Below are 19423 nucleotides of genomic sequence, written 5' to 3'. Positions count from 1 at the left end.
GGTTCTGAAACATCATCATTTGAAATTATCTCTAGAACACACTTTCAGGCATCTGTCCTAAACTTTCTATGTTTTAGGCAATAATTTATAAAGCACCATCAGTCTGGCATTTGAAATAATCACATTTTTGTTATTTTATCTTGCAAATTGTGCACTTCATAGCTGTCATTCAGTGAAAAATACCCTGAATTTCATATAAAACTAATCTTCCTGTCATTCCTTGTTCAGTGTCACACAGGAGACTGTAGCAAAAGATGAAAACTCTCACAAGAAATGATAACCTCTGTATATCAAAATGATTGCAACTTGTTCTGCATTTTCAGATAAGTGTATGAACTATAGAAATGAAGAAGTAAACAGCATATTGTTTTTAGAAATGTCTATCACTTGTGATGAAAAACTATGGGGAGCTGGGGCAGAATATAAGGATACAGTTATATTTACAACTTTGTATCCTCTCTAAATTACGCACACAGTAAGAACTGCACATCTGAGTCAAATGCAACAGGCGAGCAATACTGAGGCTTATTCTTTACAGTCTGCACTATACGTAAAGAGATACCTAAAGACATATTTAGATAAGTAGAAGTATGGATAGGTTTATCTTCAATGAAGATTTCATATTCTTGTAACAGGCAAGTGCCCAAAAGTTTGGCAGTTCAATATATCATATGCATCTTCAACATTCATTTTCACCTGTGCTCTCTCTCTATCTTTTTGAGATTTTATTAAAATTCTATAAAAAAAAAAAATAAAAAGAATGGGTAGCATTCAAAGGCTAATCCAGCTGTTGAGATTTTGTAAGAAAACAATAAGCCACTGAAGCAGAATTCCATCAGCAACCTGTGGAAACTGCCTTTAAATATGATTCTTCAGTTCCTCAGAAGAAAACAATCAGTCCTCTCTCTAACCAGGAATGTTTTCTGGAGTTGTTTTACCTTCTTTCATCACTTTTCTCCCTGTTGTTCCTCATATTTGACTGTTGTTGCCATGGATTTATTCCATTGATACATTTCCTTCCATGGTACCAAAGGCAGTACTTGGATAAAAAGCTCTAAGGGGAGTACAAGAGAACTACTAGAAGCTGTACTGAAAAAGATGGTGATCAAGCATAAATCAAAACATATCTACTGGAAAGTTCATCAACACTCTAGCAAGACTAGGAAAAAAAAATTGTAATTGAAATAAAAATAGTTTCTTTTCTGAAAGGTCATACTCATTTAATATTGACAGTCAATGCTCACAAAGACAGTAAAGGCACTGCAGCTAACTTGGGAAGTAGAGCAGGCTCCCACAAACAGAGTATATGCTGTATCAGGTAAACAGGAAGTAAAAAAGGCTTTGAAACTAGCATTGCATATAGGAATTTTTTAATGACATCAATCTTGCAGAAAAACTTTGCAGAACAACGCTAAGCTTTGGCTTATCATTTGTTCAAAGAGCCGCCAAGGTACATTTGCATGAAACAGGAACTGATACTGGCAATGCAATTTATGTTTTGCTTCATTTGGGATCAGGATGAAGTTAGTGCATTGGCAGTGTTGTAGATATTAGATGACATCGTTGAACAAGACACTCTGTAATGCTTGTGTTGGCCATTGTGTGTGTTTCTAGGTATGTGTTTCTTCTAGTTCTGACCAATAAAGAAAAACTAACACCTTCTAACAGATAGTAATTAAAGCTATCAGACATATTCACTTGGAAGAATTTTGGTTATGATAACTTAAAGGAATTTGGAAAACTTAATAATGATTCTATTTAAAAAAATTGTCAGGAAATGAACTACAAATTAGGGTTGTGTTAAACTTGTTTCAGTAATAGTCTTACAAAGATTTTCAAAGTTTGTCTCTAAAAGGTCACTGTAGAATCCTTTGTACATCTCATGAATGTTGATAAGTTGTTCACCAGCCAACTTGTTCTCATTGCACAGGTGTAACAGATTATTTCCACTAAATATATTTTGCAGTTCTCATGATTTTACTGGGAAAATTAAGCAAAGCAAGAAACCAAAAGAGGACAACGAAACTTCCGTATATTCAGAAGTGTAGGATGCAGCCCACAGATAAGTTCTATCCTTCTTGTATTTGCTGTATCCCACCAATCACAACCATTCACTTCCCCAGGAAACACAATAGGGATTAGTGACACATATACTTCGCTACAGAAATTTCAGGAGAAAGTCAGAAAGAAATGGCTTCTTGCTAAGAAAAAGACCATTTCACAATTACGTTGCAGGAGGTAATTACCCACAGCAAATAAAATATGCATGTGAAATATGAAATGGTATTTTCTGGATGCAAACAATTGCAGTACCAAAAGTGCTAAAGGTGCCGTTAGATTAGATACAACCAAAACTGGGAAAAGTAATGCTTACCTCTTCTGTCCTTGATTTTCACCCTTTAAAATTTAACTGGAATATGTAGATCCATATGTAATTTCTTAATCATACCAGATGGCACATAAGCTATTTGAAAGCATAGTGATAAACTATGGTTTTATTTAATGGATGATGTCATTGTGAAATATGCTGGATCATTCATGTACTTTTTCAAACCAAAGCATTACAAAAGAATGTTGCGAGACATTTTCTCTTTATCCATCCACCATTTTTTTTAACATTCTGCCTTTAAATAAATGCATAAATGACGAAGTCATCTTCCAATACAATACATTTACAAACTGGATCTGTTAGGAATGCTTTCCTTCATTTCTTCCCTTGGTTAGTAATAAAAATTATCTATTCATTGGAAGAGAGCTAGTACTATTAGTTAAACACCATGCTGTGGAAACTGTTATTTAGACATTTCTTGGAAAAGGGATTTTTGACAAAATGATCCATTACTCTTTCTATAGAACTGTTAAAGTATTTTCTATAAATCCTATTTAATTTCTCTTTCATTGACCTGATACTCAGAGTCATTCAGGTCTCATTGTGTCTATCCTGTAGTCACAAAACAACATTAGGACTTGTTCCTAATCTCAGTAAAACAAAGTTGTGTGTCCTGGTGGAGTTGCTTCAGTGTACTCACACATAAACAACCAGTAATAGCAATTTTAAAACTGTAGTCTGCTTCTTCATGATCAGAAATAAAACCTAGGTTTGTACAATAATGATTTCTTATAATTTTAGATGAAAAAAATGTTACTGTGCCTACACGAAAATTTAATTATTAAACTTCAAGATATCAGCTACTGAAATACTGTGAAATCTGAGTGGACTGAAAGTACTTGGGACAATCCTCTTGTTTAACAAAACTTGGATAATCACATTTTCAGGCACTCTCACACTAATGTGCATGTGCCACAGCATGCACGCTTTCATTAAATACTTCACTCACTGTGCTTTTGCCATACATCTTTCGGTCTTGCCACTGGAACATCATTCATAACAATGGTAGTTTCTTCTGGATGAAAATTTGACTGGAATGTATTTTGACATTTGACATGCCCATCTGATTTGTAAGTCATTGAATGGTTTCAGGTTACAGTCTGGACTAGAAATAAGTAGAATCATCCAGTCCCTCTGGGTGGTTCTAAGTAAATCAGGCTACTAAAAGACTCCTGTGAACTTCACTTGACTTTGGATCAAATCTTTACCATACAGTGTATCTTTGGAGTTTGTGGAAGAGTACGGTTGATAGGAGAGAGTAAATCTTGCTAAAACTAGTCTGCACTAGATTTATATGCTGGGACAGCTTCTCTGTTGGAAGACAGGGCCATTGACAGAGGATATCATCCTATCACCTGTCTGCAAGCTAGAGGCACCAAGCCAGGCTTTGATCTGTATGCATTTTAATTTTTCCACAATGAACTGCTCACATTTGTGAAGTGAGGCAATGAAAGTTTGCAGAAGTAAGATTGCAGGTCACTTCAAGACTTTCACCCAGTCCTTATTTATAAACTGAAAGCTCCAAGATCTAGATCTTTTTGGGAATCGAGTTGGTTAACTGCAATCAGTCCTAAAGAGCGTTATCTGTCATAGTCTGTATTCCTCTAATGATTTCACAATTTGGCTCTTTTCACTGCAACAATCATTTGTTTTAGATCAGGTTAAAATAATCCTCTGTAGTGAGTGATTTATACACCAGAGTTGCTTGTATGCATAAAGAATTATAGGGTCATAGAATCATTTTGGTTGGAAAAGACCTTTAAGGTCACCAAATGCACTACCTAATTTGCAATATGATGATTTGGAGTATTGGATCATTCACAAAGTTTACTTGCTTTTAGCATATATTGTCTAGTGAGAGGAGGCATCATTTTTGCCACAGCAGATCATCAAGTTGCAAAACTACCATCACAGAACCATAGAATGGTTTTCAAACCATTTAGGTTTGAAAAGACCTTTAAGATCATCAAGTCCAACAGAAAACCTAGCACTGACAAGTCCACCATTTCCCTAAGGATCAGTTCCCTGGGCAGCCTGTTCCAATGTAACAAAACCCTTTCAATTAAGAAATTTTTCCTAATATCCAATCTAAACCTCCTCTGGTGCAACTTGGGGCCGTTTTCTTTTGTCCTATCACTTTTTGCCAGGGAGAAGAGACTGACCTCCACCTTGCGGGAGGGACCTCCTTTCGGGAGCGATAAGGTCTCCCCTCAGCCTCCGTTTCTCCAGACTAAACAGCAGCAGTTCCTTCAGCCACTCCTCATAAAATTTGTGTCATAAACTCCCTTTTTTCCCTTGAGTTCCAGACAAAGCTTTCTGTTCAGATGGGCTGGTCTTCTTCCCTGCCTGCTCATCTTTTGGTACATAGAGACAGCCTGTTCCTGCATTGAAAGGATTTCCTTCTTGAAGAATGTCCAGCCTCCCAAGGGACTCTGTCAACCAGGCTGCTAAACAGACCAAAGTCTGCCCTCCAGAAGTCCAAGGTGGCAGTTCTGCTGACCCCCTCCTTACTTCTTCAGGAATTGAAACTCTACCATTTAATGACCGCTATGCCCACAATGGCCCCCAACCATCACACCACCCACAAATCCTTCTCTGTTCACAAACAACAGGTCCAGTGGGGCACCTTACCTAGTTAGCTCACCCACCATCTGTGTTAGGAAGTTCTCTTCCACACACTCCAGGAACCTCACAGACTGCTTCTTCTCTGCTGTATTGTATTCCAGCAGACATCTGGTAAGTCCCCCATGAGGCTAGCATTTGTGGGACTTCTCCCAGCTGCTTATAGAATATTTCAAAGCATCTTAAAAGTTATAATTATCAATTATACAAATTGATATATAAGTAATGTAGCTTTCAGTGACAGGCATTTATTCAAAGATAATATTTTTAAAAAGATATAGTTTATTTTAACGATAAATCATCTGATGTCTGATCTCAGAATCTTTGAATTTAAAGGTAAGACCTTCATTAACTTGAACGGTGTTTACATTAGGGCCATAGGCCCTCAAAATATAGTTTGAAGGGAAGAGAGTGAAAAGGTATGTGAAAATGGATACTGAACATTTATATTTTTGTATGGTTTTTTCATATAATTTTCCCTTGAATTTTTCTTATTGTATTATTCAGAACTAGAACATACAGTATTATGATCATTGGCCAAATCTCAGTTTTTAAATTGTTACTGCCTTTTGATTACATTGGCCTCAGGAATTTATTTTGACTGTAAGCTTTTCATTTTAACTTATGTAAATAGTTCTAGTTTTCCGTTTACGTTCTTTTGCATATAAAGTAGCACAATATATGCCAAGTTTCAACCTGCAGAATTTTTGTATTAGATAGTATCATTCTTAATGGAAATGTTGATAACAGTTTAACTATAGCTTCATGAATGTCAATGCTATCAGATAAAGAGCAGAACAAGGTAGAAACAGAAGTTGCTAAAAAAAACCAAACAACCAACCAAACGACAACCAAAAAAATCCCACCCACACACCTTAAAAAAAACCCAAACAGCGAGTTTCATGTATAGAAAGATTAAGCAATGGCTATTTCATAGAGAGAGAAGGAAAATGCAGCAGCTGTATGAGCATTCAAAGACACAATAACAGACTCTGTGGTGATTTTTCTTCTTATTGCTGACTGGATTCCCCCAATCTTCTAATAAAAATGGACTTTGTAATATAACAAGTAAAGAACAGTGGAAGCAATTTTTCTGAAGTTCCTCCTTTTTTATACTCATGTTGCAAAATTATAGCAATTTTTCCTTCAAATGTATTATACAATTCCCTGGTTCTTTCTTTATAATAATCCTTTTTTTTTAGGAGGTTATCTTTTACTTTAATTGAAGACAAAGCCACATTAAGCTGAAAAAAAAAGACCACCCAATCTAATTAGAATCAATCACTGAAAAATATTTAATTTCTTCATCTGAACTGTTTGTGTTCAACAATGATGCTGCAAAAGGTATATCAGTCTTGGTTAGAGGCTGTAGACTGCAGTCTCTTAATAATCCCCAAGTAGGGCTCAGGTGGGGTCACAAAATTTAGGTCACTTAACCTAGAAGTTAGGACTTGTAGAGATGATGCACAATCTATTGGACAAATGGGACTTAAAGTCACCTGAAGTCACAGTCTTGGAAGCAGAACTCACAAATCAGGCTGCTAGAAAAAATCTTTAGAACTGCTACTGTCTGTACAGCTGAAGAGAACAAAGTCGACATTTCATTCAGAAATAAAATGCATTGTTCTTCCATAGCTCTAGAGGGATACAACAGAAGAATGTGGTTTTGATCACAGTTACAGGAGACAGATATGCATCATTCTATGCAAATACATAAAGTGCACATAACTACTCTATAGAAGTGAAACCTGGAGACCACTGCTGTTCTATTGTCTTTTGATAACATACAATTCATGCTGTAATTCATACTGTGTGCTTATTTATCTGATGAGTTACATTAATAGAAGTGAGATTCACAGGCTTAATATACTTCATGTTTCAGACAGAATGACACAGAAAATGCACAGAATAATTTGCATTCAATTTTCACCCTACTGTTCCACCAAAAAATGTGTATATTGGTCTTGGTAAATCTGTTCAGAGTAACATTTTCTTTAGACTACACTGAAACTGGAAGATATTCATATATCATACACTACTCTTCATGTGTATATAAAATGTGTTTACGTGTATATGAAATGTGTTTTAAAGTCAGTTTCTATGTTCCGCTTTTTCAAATGCATGTTGTTATGTTTGTGTTATTATGTATAGATATTACAGAAAAATATTTGAAACTTGTTTTGTTGTGGATTGAAAACTAAACTTTTCAAAGGTTTTTTGAAAAGAAACTGTGCCAAAACATTGGTTTTTAGATAAAAAAGACTCTCTTTCTGTCTTATGGAATCCATCCTAGAATGAAAGTCTGTCCTGGTGAAACATGGATCTAATCATTCCATTCTCCCAAAAACTTCAATTTAATGAGATATTAGCTCACAAAACAGAACTAAAACTAGTTTTATGATTATTTTTTTTAACATCTCATCGCATTAGCTGCAATACTCATATGCCTAAAATTAACCATATATTAGTTTATAGTTTTGGGATTGATGTGCTTGTGGCATGGTCAACAAAGGAATTTTCATAAAATATATATCACACACACTAAACATACAATACCCCACCATACCAAGGCAATCATCGGTTAATAATTCAGGCACTTAAATGCTGTGGAAAACTAACTATGTTTTGTCAGATATTTTGAAAATGGAAATCGACTGTCATGTTGTTTGTTGACTGTGTCGGAGTTCAAATGTTGACATTGTAATAGAAAGAGATTCAGTTTCAGATACTTCAACTTTCATTCATGTATTTAGGCCCCACCACAGCTTCTCTAAGATGTGTTACAAAAATACAGCTCCTTTGAGGAAAAAAGCACAAGGAGCCATCCAGGCTAATTCAGGAGAAATAACATTTAATTACCAAACGATTGTGAAGACCCGTTGACTTGATGAAAGGCAAACAGAGTATGGAGTGAAAAAGTCTTAAAGAATATCACAGGTATAGTAATGCTTGCTGTCTTTTTTTCAACTTCTTTGGAGGGGTTTATTAACATGATAGATATCTATATGGATTTCTCTTTATCTTTGCACAATCATTTCTAGTGTATGCACAATCATTTGACATGGGAGTTAGAAAATGTGAAGACTGTAGATGGACAACTGTTTCTTTGATTTTTAAGTTTTAATAAGGCAATATTACATATATCCACTAGGTTACTGCTTTCCAAATTCTCTATTGATTTCTCACCTGTTATTTCAAAGTCACCTTTATTGAGATAAGCATCTGCTACATTTCCCTGTCAGAGACAGGATACTAGGCTGAATAGACTTTCAGGTTAATCCAGTCTAGCTGTCATAAAGTCTTACAAACTGTAAGTTCCAGAAATGAAAAGGATCAAAATTATTAGTGGAAGTTCAAAAATATAATACAATCATACAAAATAATTACTATCAGGACTCCTTCACTTTACAAACATATAAAATGCACTTACTTTGAAGGGTGAGAAGGGGGGGAAATCCTTCCATTAGAAAAAATAGTCACAAAGCTTTGAACAAATAAATTCACACACTGCAGAGTACACACACACACATACATGCATGAGGGCATGCACGTACATACACGCACACGTGCACGCATACACACATACAGACACACACACGTGCTTAGAGTTTACACTGCATTCTTCTGATGCCATGATTATTATTTTATTTGTACACCCACCTTTACTGCACATTCTAAACAAACAATAGACAACAGTGTAAGGACTTTTTCTCCTTAAAACTGCAACAAAACAAGTCTCAACATTTGCAAAACATTCCTTTATTATTAGAAATAAATTATTTTGTATAAAAATTAGCATGCGTTGACCATTGCATTTATTTTAGCATAACCCAGGACTTAATTCAGTCAGCCATCACAAGAAACAAACTCATCTTCTTTTACAAGTTGAACAATGTAGGACAGGAAAGGAAATTGTCACAATCACAAAAAAGTACTTACAAATATAACATCAGACATGATTTATTTCAACAGCATTTTTTTCACAAGCTAACATTTGTTTTCCTTTTGTGATTTGCTTCCTTTTGTGAGTGAACAGTTCAGAAGCTTGACACTCTGTCTCTATGTTATAAAACTGGACTTTTCCTTCCCCTGTCTCTTTTTGCCTTTTGCCTCTTGTTTAATCCTTGTCCTTTAGGAGACTGACTATTGGTTTGAATGTAGTCTACTGATATTTCCAAGACTGAATTCTGGTGGTGGTAAAGTCTCTATTTGCAAGATCTCATCCTGCAGGTCTTCCAATGAATTTCATCCCTGCTCAATTTGCCTGATTGCTGTAACTGACATAAGTTGTCTTGGTAGAGGAGGCTGTAAATAAAACAAAACAAAACAAAACAACAAAAAAAAAAAACAAAGTTCAGGTTTTTTAGAATCAATAGAGGAGAAAAAAAACCCCAAAACATATTTAGCATTTGAACTCAGACAATGTCCAACTATATTTCCAAATAACATGGCCCATATTCATGGAATAAAGTAAGAAAGTTTAAGCATGTATATAAGTGATGAGCGAGTTGAATCTCAAGTTCTGTGTTCTAGATGGTATCTTATTTTGTTTATGACTTGGGGAAGCAGAGGTCAATAGAGAGGAACAATGCTGTGTGGTTTTAGCATACTCATAGCAGAATTTCAATATGTTATTATTCTGGTATTATTTTGTCTGATTTCTGTATATACGTTTTTTAAAATGTAGAGCTTGGATTTTTCTCATCTTTTTACTGGTTGAAGACAACTTCGCAGCTTGTTATGGGGGGTTATCCACATAGAAGGAGGCTTATGCTCCTTGAAAGGAGAAAAGACTAACATGGGAAACATCTCTCAAAGTTAGAGAAACCGAGTAGCTAGCGCCTACAGCACATATTCTCTGGAGAGCCTTCAGACACAAAGCATCTGCATGTAAGTGAGCCAGCAGAAGTGTTTATGAGAGCGTAGGCTGTATTTTAGAGCTGCCATGCTTTTATGATCTCCTTATGTTGATGGTCAGCTGATCACTTCTTCCTGATAGCCCTTGTTGAGAATGAGGCAATATGTTGAGAAAGTTAAACACCTTTGCTATTGTAAAAGTGAACAACTGTGAACCTTATGTGTCAGCTTCTAACCCTTATATCTTTGCTGTAAAAAATATGGCCAAGTCTCCACTGCTGTGTTAATGTAGAGGAGAGAAGAGGGAAATGGTGACATCAGGTCTCACAAGCAGCTCCCTAATTTTAAACCAGTTGGGTACATGGCAAATCAGACTGCTGGGGGACTGTTCTCTTTTATGTCTCTATAATAAGGCCTATGTCACACTGCATAAAGAGGAATTTGGCTTCCCAAATATGTTTTATATTCCGTCTGCTACAGACATGTTCCGCTTATGATAGTGAAGACTGCAGCTGGCAGGATAAAAATAATTTGATGGCGCAAAAATTGTCTAGTCTATAGATTCAAAGATCTTAATTCTATTCCCATACCTACCTACCTTCCTTCCTTCCTTCCTTCCTTCCTTCCTTCCTTCCTTCCTTCCTTCCTTCCTTCCTTCCTTCCTTCCTTCCTTCCTTCAGTTTCTTTTTTCTATATAGAATCTGGTGGGAACGGCTGAGATAGGTAGATAGAAAAAGGATTCTTCATGCTAACTCCTAAATCCAACCCAACAATAATGATTTTGGAAGAACAGACTACAGAAACCAAGAAATGGCAGTTTCTCTCTCCTGCACCAAAAATTAAATGAAATCAAAGATCACTAAAATTGCTGCAAAATAATACTAGGTAGTATAAATAACTAAATTTGCTGCTTGGTTTTTCTTCATGTTTTCTTTGGATTTCTGAACAATTTGATTCTCATATTGCATTTGCCAATTTGTAATACACACAACAGAACCAGACCATTGTAATTCACAAATCACTAATTTTTTGTGCCCTAGGAATGTATATATAAGAATTAATAATCAGAAGGTAGGTGCAAAATGTAATATTTCTTACTTCCACTTGCACAGGTAGCTCCAGTAGTTTGTTGAAGAGCTAACTCATGAAAGGGTTGCTTTTGGCACATTAAGCAAGTCTTTAACATAAGCGATCACAGCATTCGAGCACCAACATGAAATAGCTTTATTTGCATGTATTGGGACACTTGAAGCAAATATAGCCTCATTTACATCGTTCAGATCTTTCAGATGGGATGTACTGCTCCCATCTGAACTCTCCCATGCTCCCACAGCTGGATTTCTGAGAGGATTCTATTTTTCCTTTGGCCCGTTAAGTTCCTTCTGAAAATAATGCAGGACTGCTGAAATGGCACCAAGTTCCTTAGAGCATAAAAGGATTTTGTTCCCAGCTAAGAAATAACAAATAAATGCACATCTGCAAACTCTGCACACTTGGGAACAAAAGGACGGAAGGAGCAAAGCTTATTTTTTTTTCCCTTGCCCTGAAAATAGGCTCAGATACGTGATCAGGTTAAGCCAGTTTACCACATTACCCTGTATCAGCTGAGTTCTGTAACTTTTCATGTGTATGTTTTTAGCCCACAGCAATGTAACATAATCGGATTTATCACAACTCAGTAAGCTGAATTATGTGAGGACATTTGCAAGGAGCTCAAAATACAAAAATATGGAGTTACTGCACCTCAGCCGATTTAGAGTAACTCAATTTGCTGTAACTTTGTTGTATATCTGAGACTCAAATAGTTTTCACAATTATTCTGAGATTGATCAAGAAACAAAAATTATCCTATTGAGTTCTGAGTGTTGTTACTTCAAAAAATGATAGCACAGGAAGTCAGTGTAGGTAGTAGTTCAAATGTATTAAATCTAATCTCATCTCAAAACAATATTTCTTTACTTGATAAATATTGCAAGTGTCTTTATAGTTCACTGCAATAAGCCTGTGGTTCCTGTTTGGGGATCTGAAAGCTTCAGCAGCTGGTGTCCTGCTCTTTAAGACTGTTAGCATTTCATAGTAATAACATGAACGACATTTGGCAGGCATAGATGGCCAGAAAAAGTAACAGACTTGGCTGAAATTTTTTTTCTGGGAATGAACACTCTTTTCTAGCTCCAGTAACTACATTGCTGTTCAAATGATACAAAAAGAAAAAAAAAAATAAAAGAGGCTCTAATGCAATTTAGAATGATTATTGTGATCTGACCTGTATGCATTTGAAGTACTTACATTGTTATGCCTTCTGTAACTGTATCTGGATTTTTTTTTTCACCCTGTTCCCCAGATACAATTTATTTTCCACTGAATATGAATGCACCTCCATAAAAAAACCCATGACTGTATTAATGTGGGAGACAACACGGAATAAAGTCTGTTACATGGAACAGGACAAACCAGGCAGAGCAGAGTTGTCCCTGGATGGAAACAAAATTAATTACCTGACCATCTCATCTTACTTCTTACCTAATTATGAGCATCGTTATCACTACCAGTATTTGTGCTTGGGAAATGGTGGAAAAAGTACACTCTTCTGGTATACCAGGAATAGCCTAATGTACTTCCGATCAGCTTCATATACCGTCACTGAAAAGGAAGATCTATCTCACATGGACTCAGCTCAAGAAGAAATTTTGCAGTCTTGAGAGGCTGTTCCTATTGACCTAATGAAAAATGCTTATGTGGCATTGTGCACTGATAATTCACAGGAACCTCCAAAAGTTTTGACAATAACTGTTTGGGCAGAAAAGAGGGAAGCTGATCAAATCCAAATGGCACAGAATGATTTGGGGGAAGAGGGAAACCCATCTTGAGGCCAAGAGCTCAATTACACAGGGACAGGTCTTTGGAGTGCAAATGACTTGACTTGGAATTTTTGCCTATGAAGCAGTGTGATGCCTGGATCAAAGCCTAGTCAGGATATATTCCTAGTGAGCTCAGAATTATATAGATGTGCTACTGTTAAAATCATGTTTAGAGCCCAGTAAATAAGCATTACCCTGCATACATCACACTACTGGAGAAACAGACTTGCTTCCAGTAGCAGCTGTTTTCATGAATTATGCATAATCATAGTTTAAGGAATACCAGACACAGCATTTCTTAATTAGGTACCGTATATAAACATCAGATACACAAGACTTTCTTATTAACACTCTTTCTCACCCTACTTTCTCTCCCTTTGACATTTCCTCACAAGTTTATAATTTTGCAAACTCAGTAAAATCCACCTTTCCCTTCTGAATTTTCTTTTGGTGACTTCTGAAGACTTGAGAAATTATTGAGTTCTTCAGATTTCCGTGGTATTATTTGATCCACAAGGAATTTTGTTTCCTTTCTCCTTTTGTCCTTTGCTATGTATCGTAATATGAAGCTGTATAAACCCATAGCTCAGTCTAGCAGACCTACACATTTTGAAGGGTCATGGGTTTTTCAAGTGAATTGGTTTGCACTCAGTATCCTCCATGCATGAGCAACTATAGTATGGTAAACTTACAGACTTTTATGTAGTTTTAAGGTAGTAAACTCTGATTGAATTCAGTGGGGGTTGCATTTTTCTGAATTATAATATTTTCTGCAAACTTAGTACTGACTTGTTTGAATGTGCTCAAGCAAAAAAATACTATTCAACCTCCTGTCAACATCATCAAAAAGTAATAAAAATTTTAAAAAAACCTCATTTGCTGTAAAATGACTCAAAAAATTGTCTTTAACTGCAACAGCTGCTGTCCATCCCATGTGACCTCTGACTCCTCAATAGAAATCAATTCTCCATTACTACTAAGCTCTGGGTATAAAGTTACTTGATCTACTCGCATTTGATTATTACTATTGTGAAGTCCAGTTTATAGGACTGTATGTCATGTGGTGGAACGGAAGATATAACCTCTGTTTTCTTCTGTACCAGAGCCATTTAGAAATGTAGGAAGATTCAAGAACTTTTTTGACATGGGAAAGAACTTTTTCACATTACTAACTCATGACATATCACAACATGTAATGATTAAGCCGTATATGAATTATCACGATTTTGTTCCAAGATGAGTAAGACCACAATGAAAATTTGGATGGGAAGTGTTATTCTGGGAAGCATTAGTACTCATAAGTTGTGATAAATTAACAAGTCATCAAATATTAAGTTAAGGTGGAAAGGTAAAAAGCATTATTTTCACTTCCATATTGAACTGCAAAATAAAAACAATGTTAACTGTTTTCATTATATTTTTTTTCAACAGCTTTTGAGTTTTGAATATACAATGATGATGACCATAAATACACCTCATGAACTGTCAGGACATACCATGACTGGTACAGCAATGGACAACACATCAAATTAGCACTATCTAAAACATTTTAAAAAGATGTGGCTTTCCAAAATCTGCCTGTGTTTTTTTTTGTTTGTTTTATATTTACTAGCCTCCTGTGAAAAACAATTTTTTGAAACAACTCTAGGAATTCCTGCATTCAGCAGCACATGAATTCTGACACATGTCTGTATTCATGCAGAACAAGCAACAAAAAGAATAAAGTTTATTATTAAAAGAAAGTGCATTCTTGTGAACATACACCTATTATGAAGTGCTGCCACTCGTGACCATGGGAAAGTCTACAGATGACTTACTGTTGGTTTCAAGACTTTCACAGAGTTCAGTTTTGACCTCTCCATTTGGTCTGTCATTTCCTTTTTGGGTCAGTTTGCTTTGCATTGTGGCAGCTGTCACTACAGCCTTGAAGCTCCGCTTCCGTTTTTGAACATTCTGCTCTGGATGAAAAATGATAATATAAACCTTGGGCATGTAGAGCATGCCCAGAGACACAGAAGCACTTAAACTCATGGAGACAGTAAGTGTTGTTGTCTGGATGTACATCTGTAGAAGGAAAGAAACAACAACATAAAAATCATTGTTATATCCATTTAATATAAGAAGGAAAATAAAGTAATTAGATTAAAAATACTAGGTAGAAAGGGAACCAATAACACTCTTCCTTTTCTGTAGATACATCAGAAGGACCCTTGACTGTGTTTGCCTTTAATTATAGTCAAGTATGGCTGTTTCATGTTGTTTTTTTAACCTTAAGAATAGGTGATAGAAAGAACATAATATTTATTAAACTTCATTCTCATAAAAGTAATCAGGATGCTGTAGCAACAGTACTTTCAGAAAATAAACAAATATGTCTGCACAGGAAAAGAGGAATGACAAAAGGGTTAGCCTTGTATCATCTACTTCAATATACAGAAGCTTCTATAACAGTACTTCATATGGTGATTCAGTAGTGTGTGGTATGGTTCAACCAGCAGCAGGCATAATGCCGAATCTAATGAAATCTTTGATATACTCTTTGAGTTTCAAGTTTAGAGAGAAATAAATCAGCTTTTCTGTAGTGAAGCCTGAATACATTTCCACGTTACTGTTGAATTCTAGTCACAATGCTCTGTTGGCACACAATAAATATATTAATATGTCACAGTCCTAACTAAGAAATCAGAAAACTGGGAACCAGGAAATCAGGTCCCAAAAGACCTCAGTCCCCTATAGGTACGAAGGAAAGATCTGACTTTTCTGAGTGAGTCTGTCTATTATTTGTTACCACCTACAAAAGAAAAGCAGCTCTGGTCTTCCATCGTCCTATAAAAGAAAATGACAATGATGACTCCATAAGAACAGCAGAGATAAGTTTCTGTTTGGAGAAGTATTCAGATGGTATGGTAGAAATAGTATGTTAGAAATGTTCTCTCAACATTTAATTTTTCTTAGGAAATTATATTTTATTAGATATTTTATGAGACAACAATTTTACTTTACAATTCTGTGTGGTTTGTTAAACTGGGTAGGAAATCTGTCAGGAATCATGTTGTTATACTGAAAAAGATACTGAAGTAAAACCTGTTCATTGCCTTGGCAGAGGATTCACTGACACCGTTGTCAGGCATGATTTTAAGCGCTAGCCAATGCTATCACACAAACCTGCAGATAAGGTAATAAGTCTGTCTGCAATGTCAGCTTCAGCTCATCTGTTTTTATTAAGTGCCCTTGGGTAACTTGTCCCTTGGCAGAAAAGCAGTGATATAATAAACTGGTGTGCAGCCACTACTACAGTTGAACATTTTTTAATGTCTTTCAGCTTACAAAGTTTTTCCATTAGATACTTTCTCCTCAGAGATCTCAAATAAACTGTGCTCTCACTTAAAGCCATGTTAGGTGAGAAATGTGACAAACGTATTTTCAAAGCGTGGACTGTTACTCTGAACCACCCCGCAAAGTATCTGTATAATTGTACAGAAAACTGCCAAATATTACCATGAAATGAGGGACAGCCCAACCTACTCTTTAAGAAAAGATTGACAATCCTTCAAAACTTGTAAGAAGTCGAACCTGCTTTCAGGGACAGCACCAGACAGAAAAGCTTGTCTTCTTATTGTGCTGAGGGAAGTTATAGGAGCAACATCTTCCTTCATTTCAATAACACATCAAGACAATACATCAGCAAATACAGACAATGCAGTCTTCTCTCACACCAGTGAAATAATTCCATTCCTTTCAATCTCCAAAACGACAGTAGTGTGCCTGAAAGCAGAGCTTGACCTACATTTTGCATGATCACTTCTAGTGATAACCTCACACAGTTACATTAATAAGCAGTTGATTTCAGACTTCTGTGGAAGGACCTCTGTGCAGATGCTCATTCACATGCAAACAGCACCAACGACACATCCATTTCTCTCTAAACGATATTGGTTGATCTCCAATTAAAGTGGTACAGTAGTGGCTTTTAGGGTTACGTGTTGCATTAAGTGATGTCCAAAAGCAAAAGTATTTTGGTTCCTAAAGATGCGTGAATTTCCTAGTGGGATTTGCAAAACTGAAATCAATGCAAATATTACCTTTAACATACTGAAGTGTATACAAAAACTCCATCAAACATTAAAAATCCTTTTTGAAGCCTTACCATTTTTTAAAATCCAACTCATGGCACTTAAGTGGCTAGCTGACCCTCACCCACAGAATCAGTAGCAATGCCTGGCATTTAAATATATATTTTTTAAGTCCTTATTCAGGTACCCAAGCTGCAGGTCTCATCTTTCTCTCATGGCTCGGTATAACAGTTAGGTGATAAAAGAGGATAAAGAGCCTCTGGATGTTATAGCGTAAAATACATACATTTAGGCAATAGTACTAGTCATATTAGCAAGAAATAGGTGCATGATGGTCAATCTCAATGACCTTTTTTGTGATAAAAAGTCTCACAGTCCCAAGCTCTTACAAATACTAAAGAGAAAATACATCTGCCTGAAGGTTTACATTCAAGTAAGCTTCATAAGCAAATCAACTCTAAATATGATCATTCTGCTTCACTGAAATAATAAGAACCCATCGATTCCAATACACTTAGTGCAGGTATTTTGCATGAGCTGTATCATTACATCTAATGTATGAAATGACCAGCAAAACAGCCTATTAAAAAAAAAACAACACCAAACAAAAAAAACCCCTAAACAAATCACAGATTGTTTCATGTTGCAGATTACAGTTCATATGCAGTGGGATTTATTTCTAATGACTGCTGTGTTTTTGAACCAGCCATTATAATTATTGAAACATTAAAACTAAAATGAGTTGGGAATTTTCTGATAGAACAGTTTTGAAATAGTGAATATAGTCATTAGAGAGCTTTGGCCTCAGGGATCCGTTTTGCATGGGTCACCCTTACTACTTACTCTTTAATGAAGCTAATGAGAAAGAAGGGCTTCAAGAAGCTTGTCAGACCTTGAGAGGAAGACTTTGAACATATACTTACATGTACACATTGTGTGTGGTGCATACATGAGTCTGACTCCATATGCTAATGCATTTGCATACTCAGCTGGAGACTAGTTGTAAATGACAGCCTGGATCTAATTCCTTTTCCTATTAGAATCATAGAACCATCGAATAGTTTGAGTTGGCAGGCACCTTTAAAGGTGCAATAAGCAGGGACATCTTCAACTAGATCGGGTTGTTCAGAGCCCTGTCCGATGTCTCCAGCGATGGGGCATCTACCACCTCTCTCTGAGCAACCTGTGCCAGTGTTTCACCACCCTCATCATAAAAAATTTCTTCCTCATATCTAGTCTGAATCTAGCCTCTTTTAGTTTAAAACCATTACCCCTTGTTCTATAGCAACAGGCCCTATTTCTTTTTAAATGGTCGTTTGCAGGCTGAGAGTCTGTTTATAGGACAGGAACACCTCCTGCAACTGATCTTTCCCAGCTTTGGAATCCCCCTTCTCGCAGCCTGCTGAAGCACAAGTCGAGAAAACAAGATGCCACACGCTTGGTTTGACTTTTGGCTGACTCTTATCTTGTTTTATCCCTGACAAAAGGACAATGATGTTTTATGGCTGTGCATTCTGGGTACTTTTATTATTCTGGGAACATAACTACCTGTAACTTTTACAGAATTAGCTGCTCTAAAAATCAAGGAGCAACAAAAGTAGTTCAGTTTAATAAGATATGAGGTCTGAATAATTTTTCATGTGTCTCTCAGTGGTAGCTCACTCTAAGTTAGAGGAGAATAAAGGTCCCTTTCTCACAATGATTCATGGTTACACAGAAATGAATTTCAGCACTCTTCACACTGAAATTCCTTCTGAACTACAAACTTTTTGTCCAATAAAGCCTTTCACAGATGTAACAAAGACTGCTATATCTATTCTCCTTGTTCTTTACAGTCACAAGATATAAGACAGAAAACTAAAATCGTGGTAGCACAAGAAAAAAAAAATCACAACTTTGTACTATGGGAAAAACTTGAGGCCTAAATACCTTCCTGTCTCTATCCCCCACCCCAACCTCACACCAGAATTGATACAGGAGTTCTTCTCTACTGTTTTACACCTCCACAATTGACAAAGGATCCCTCACAACAGATTGTTCCATGTAGATTTCTAGACCCTGTTTACCCACTCAAACACTTGATCTGTCTATCTCACAAACAAGCTGGACGCTTTCCTCATTGGAAGAGTCCTACAAGCTTGGTAATATAGCCTCTGACTGCCTCAGCAGCTAAAATAGATAACGTCTGTGTGGATATTTGGGGATTTTCTATCTTCCACTATTGATTCTAGGACTATGTAACTCCTTCTTTCTACTTTGAAACTTAAATTGTGACATAATAAATACTGGGGCACCCAGAAAGGATATTTTAGAAAAAAACACGGATACTCTGATGGCTTCTTCAATTTGGAAGTGCTTGAAATTGAATTGCCTCCTTGGTAACCTGAAAAAATGTCTATGCATCAAAGCAGGTGCGTGCACCAAAGTCTCCCAGTGCAGGTAGCTGGATGACTACCTCTCAGCTAGGCTTCACTGCTTAGAATTGAAATATCCCCCAAGTTCCAGGTAGTGTCCCATTGGTTTGGTGCTTGCAGAGGCAATGTCATGCATGCAGCATGCCTTGACTTCAACAAAAAGCAAACACTTCTATTAGAAAAAAAAAGAGTGGTAATGTTTCAACT

At 36.3% G+C, this 19423-nt stretch overlaps 1 protein-coding gene across 3 annotated transcripts in view; it reads right to left on the bottom strand.

Moving 5' to 3' along the window:
- Positions 1 to 8187: 8187 nt before the first annotated feature.
- GRM8 (glutamate metabotropic receptor 8) overlaps positions 8188 to 19423 on the bottom strand; it is a 357470-nt gene continuing 346234 nt past the window's right edge. For all 3 annotated transcript variants that reach the window (XM_074593173.1, XM_074593253.1, XM_074593342.1), the window contains exons 10-11: positions 14547 to 14793; positions 8188 to 9316 (exon numbers count right to left, since the gene is read on the bottom strand). In XM_074593173.1, the coding sequence (XP_074449274.1) occupies positions 9267 to 9316; positions 14547 to 14793 (297 nt within the window). In that variant the 3' untranslated portion in view covers positions 8188 to 9266. The remainder of the gene's footprint in view (positions 9317 to 14546; positions 14794 to 19423) is intronic.

This window comes from Larus michahellis, chromosome 1 (assembly GCF_964199755.1).
Source record: "Larus michahellis chromosome 1, bLarMic1.1, whole genome shotgun sequence".
Classification (NCBI taxonomy): Eukaryota; Metazoa; Chordata; class Aves; order Charadriiformes; family Laridae; genus Larus; species Larus michahellis.
The sequence above is the reverse complement of the archived record's forward strand: the minus strand, read 5'-3'. Positions and strand labels throughout refer to the sequence as shown.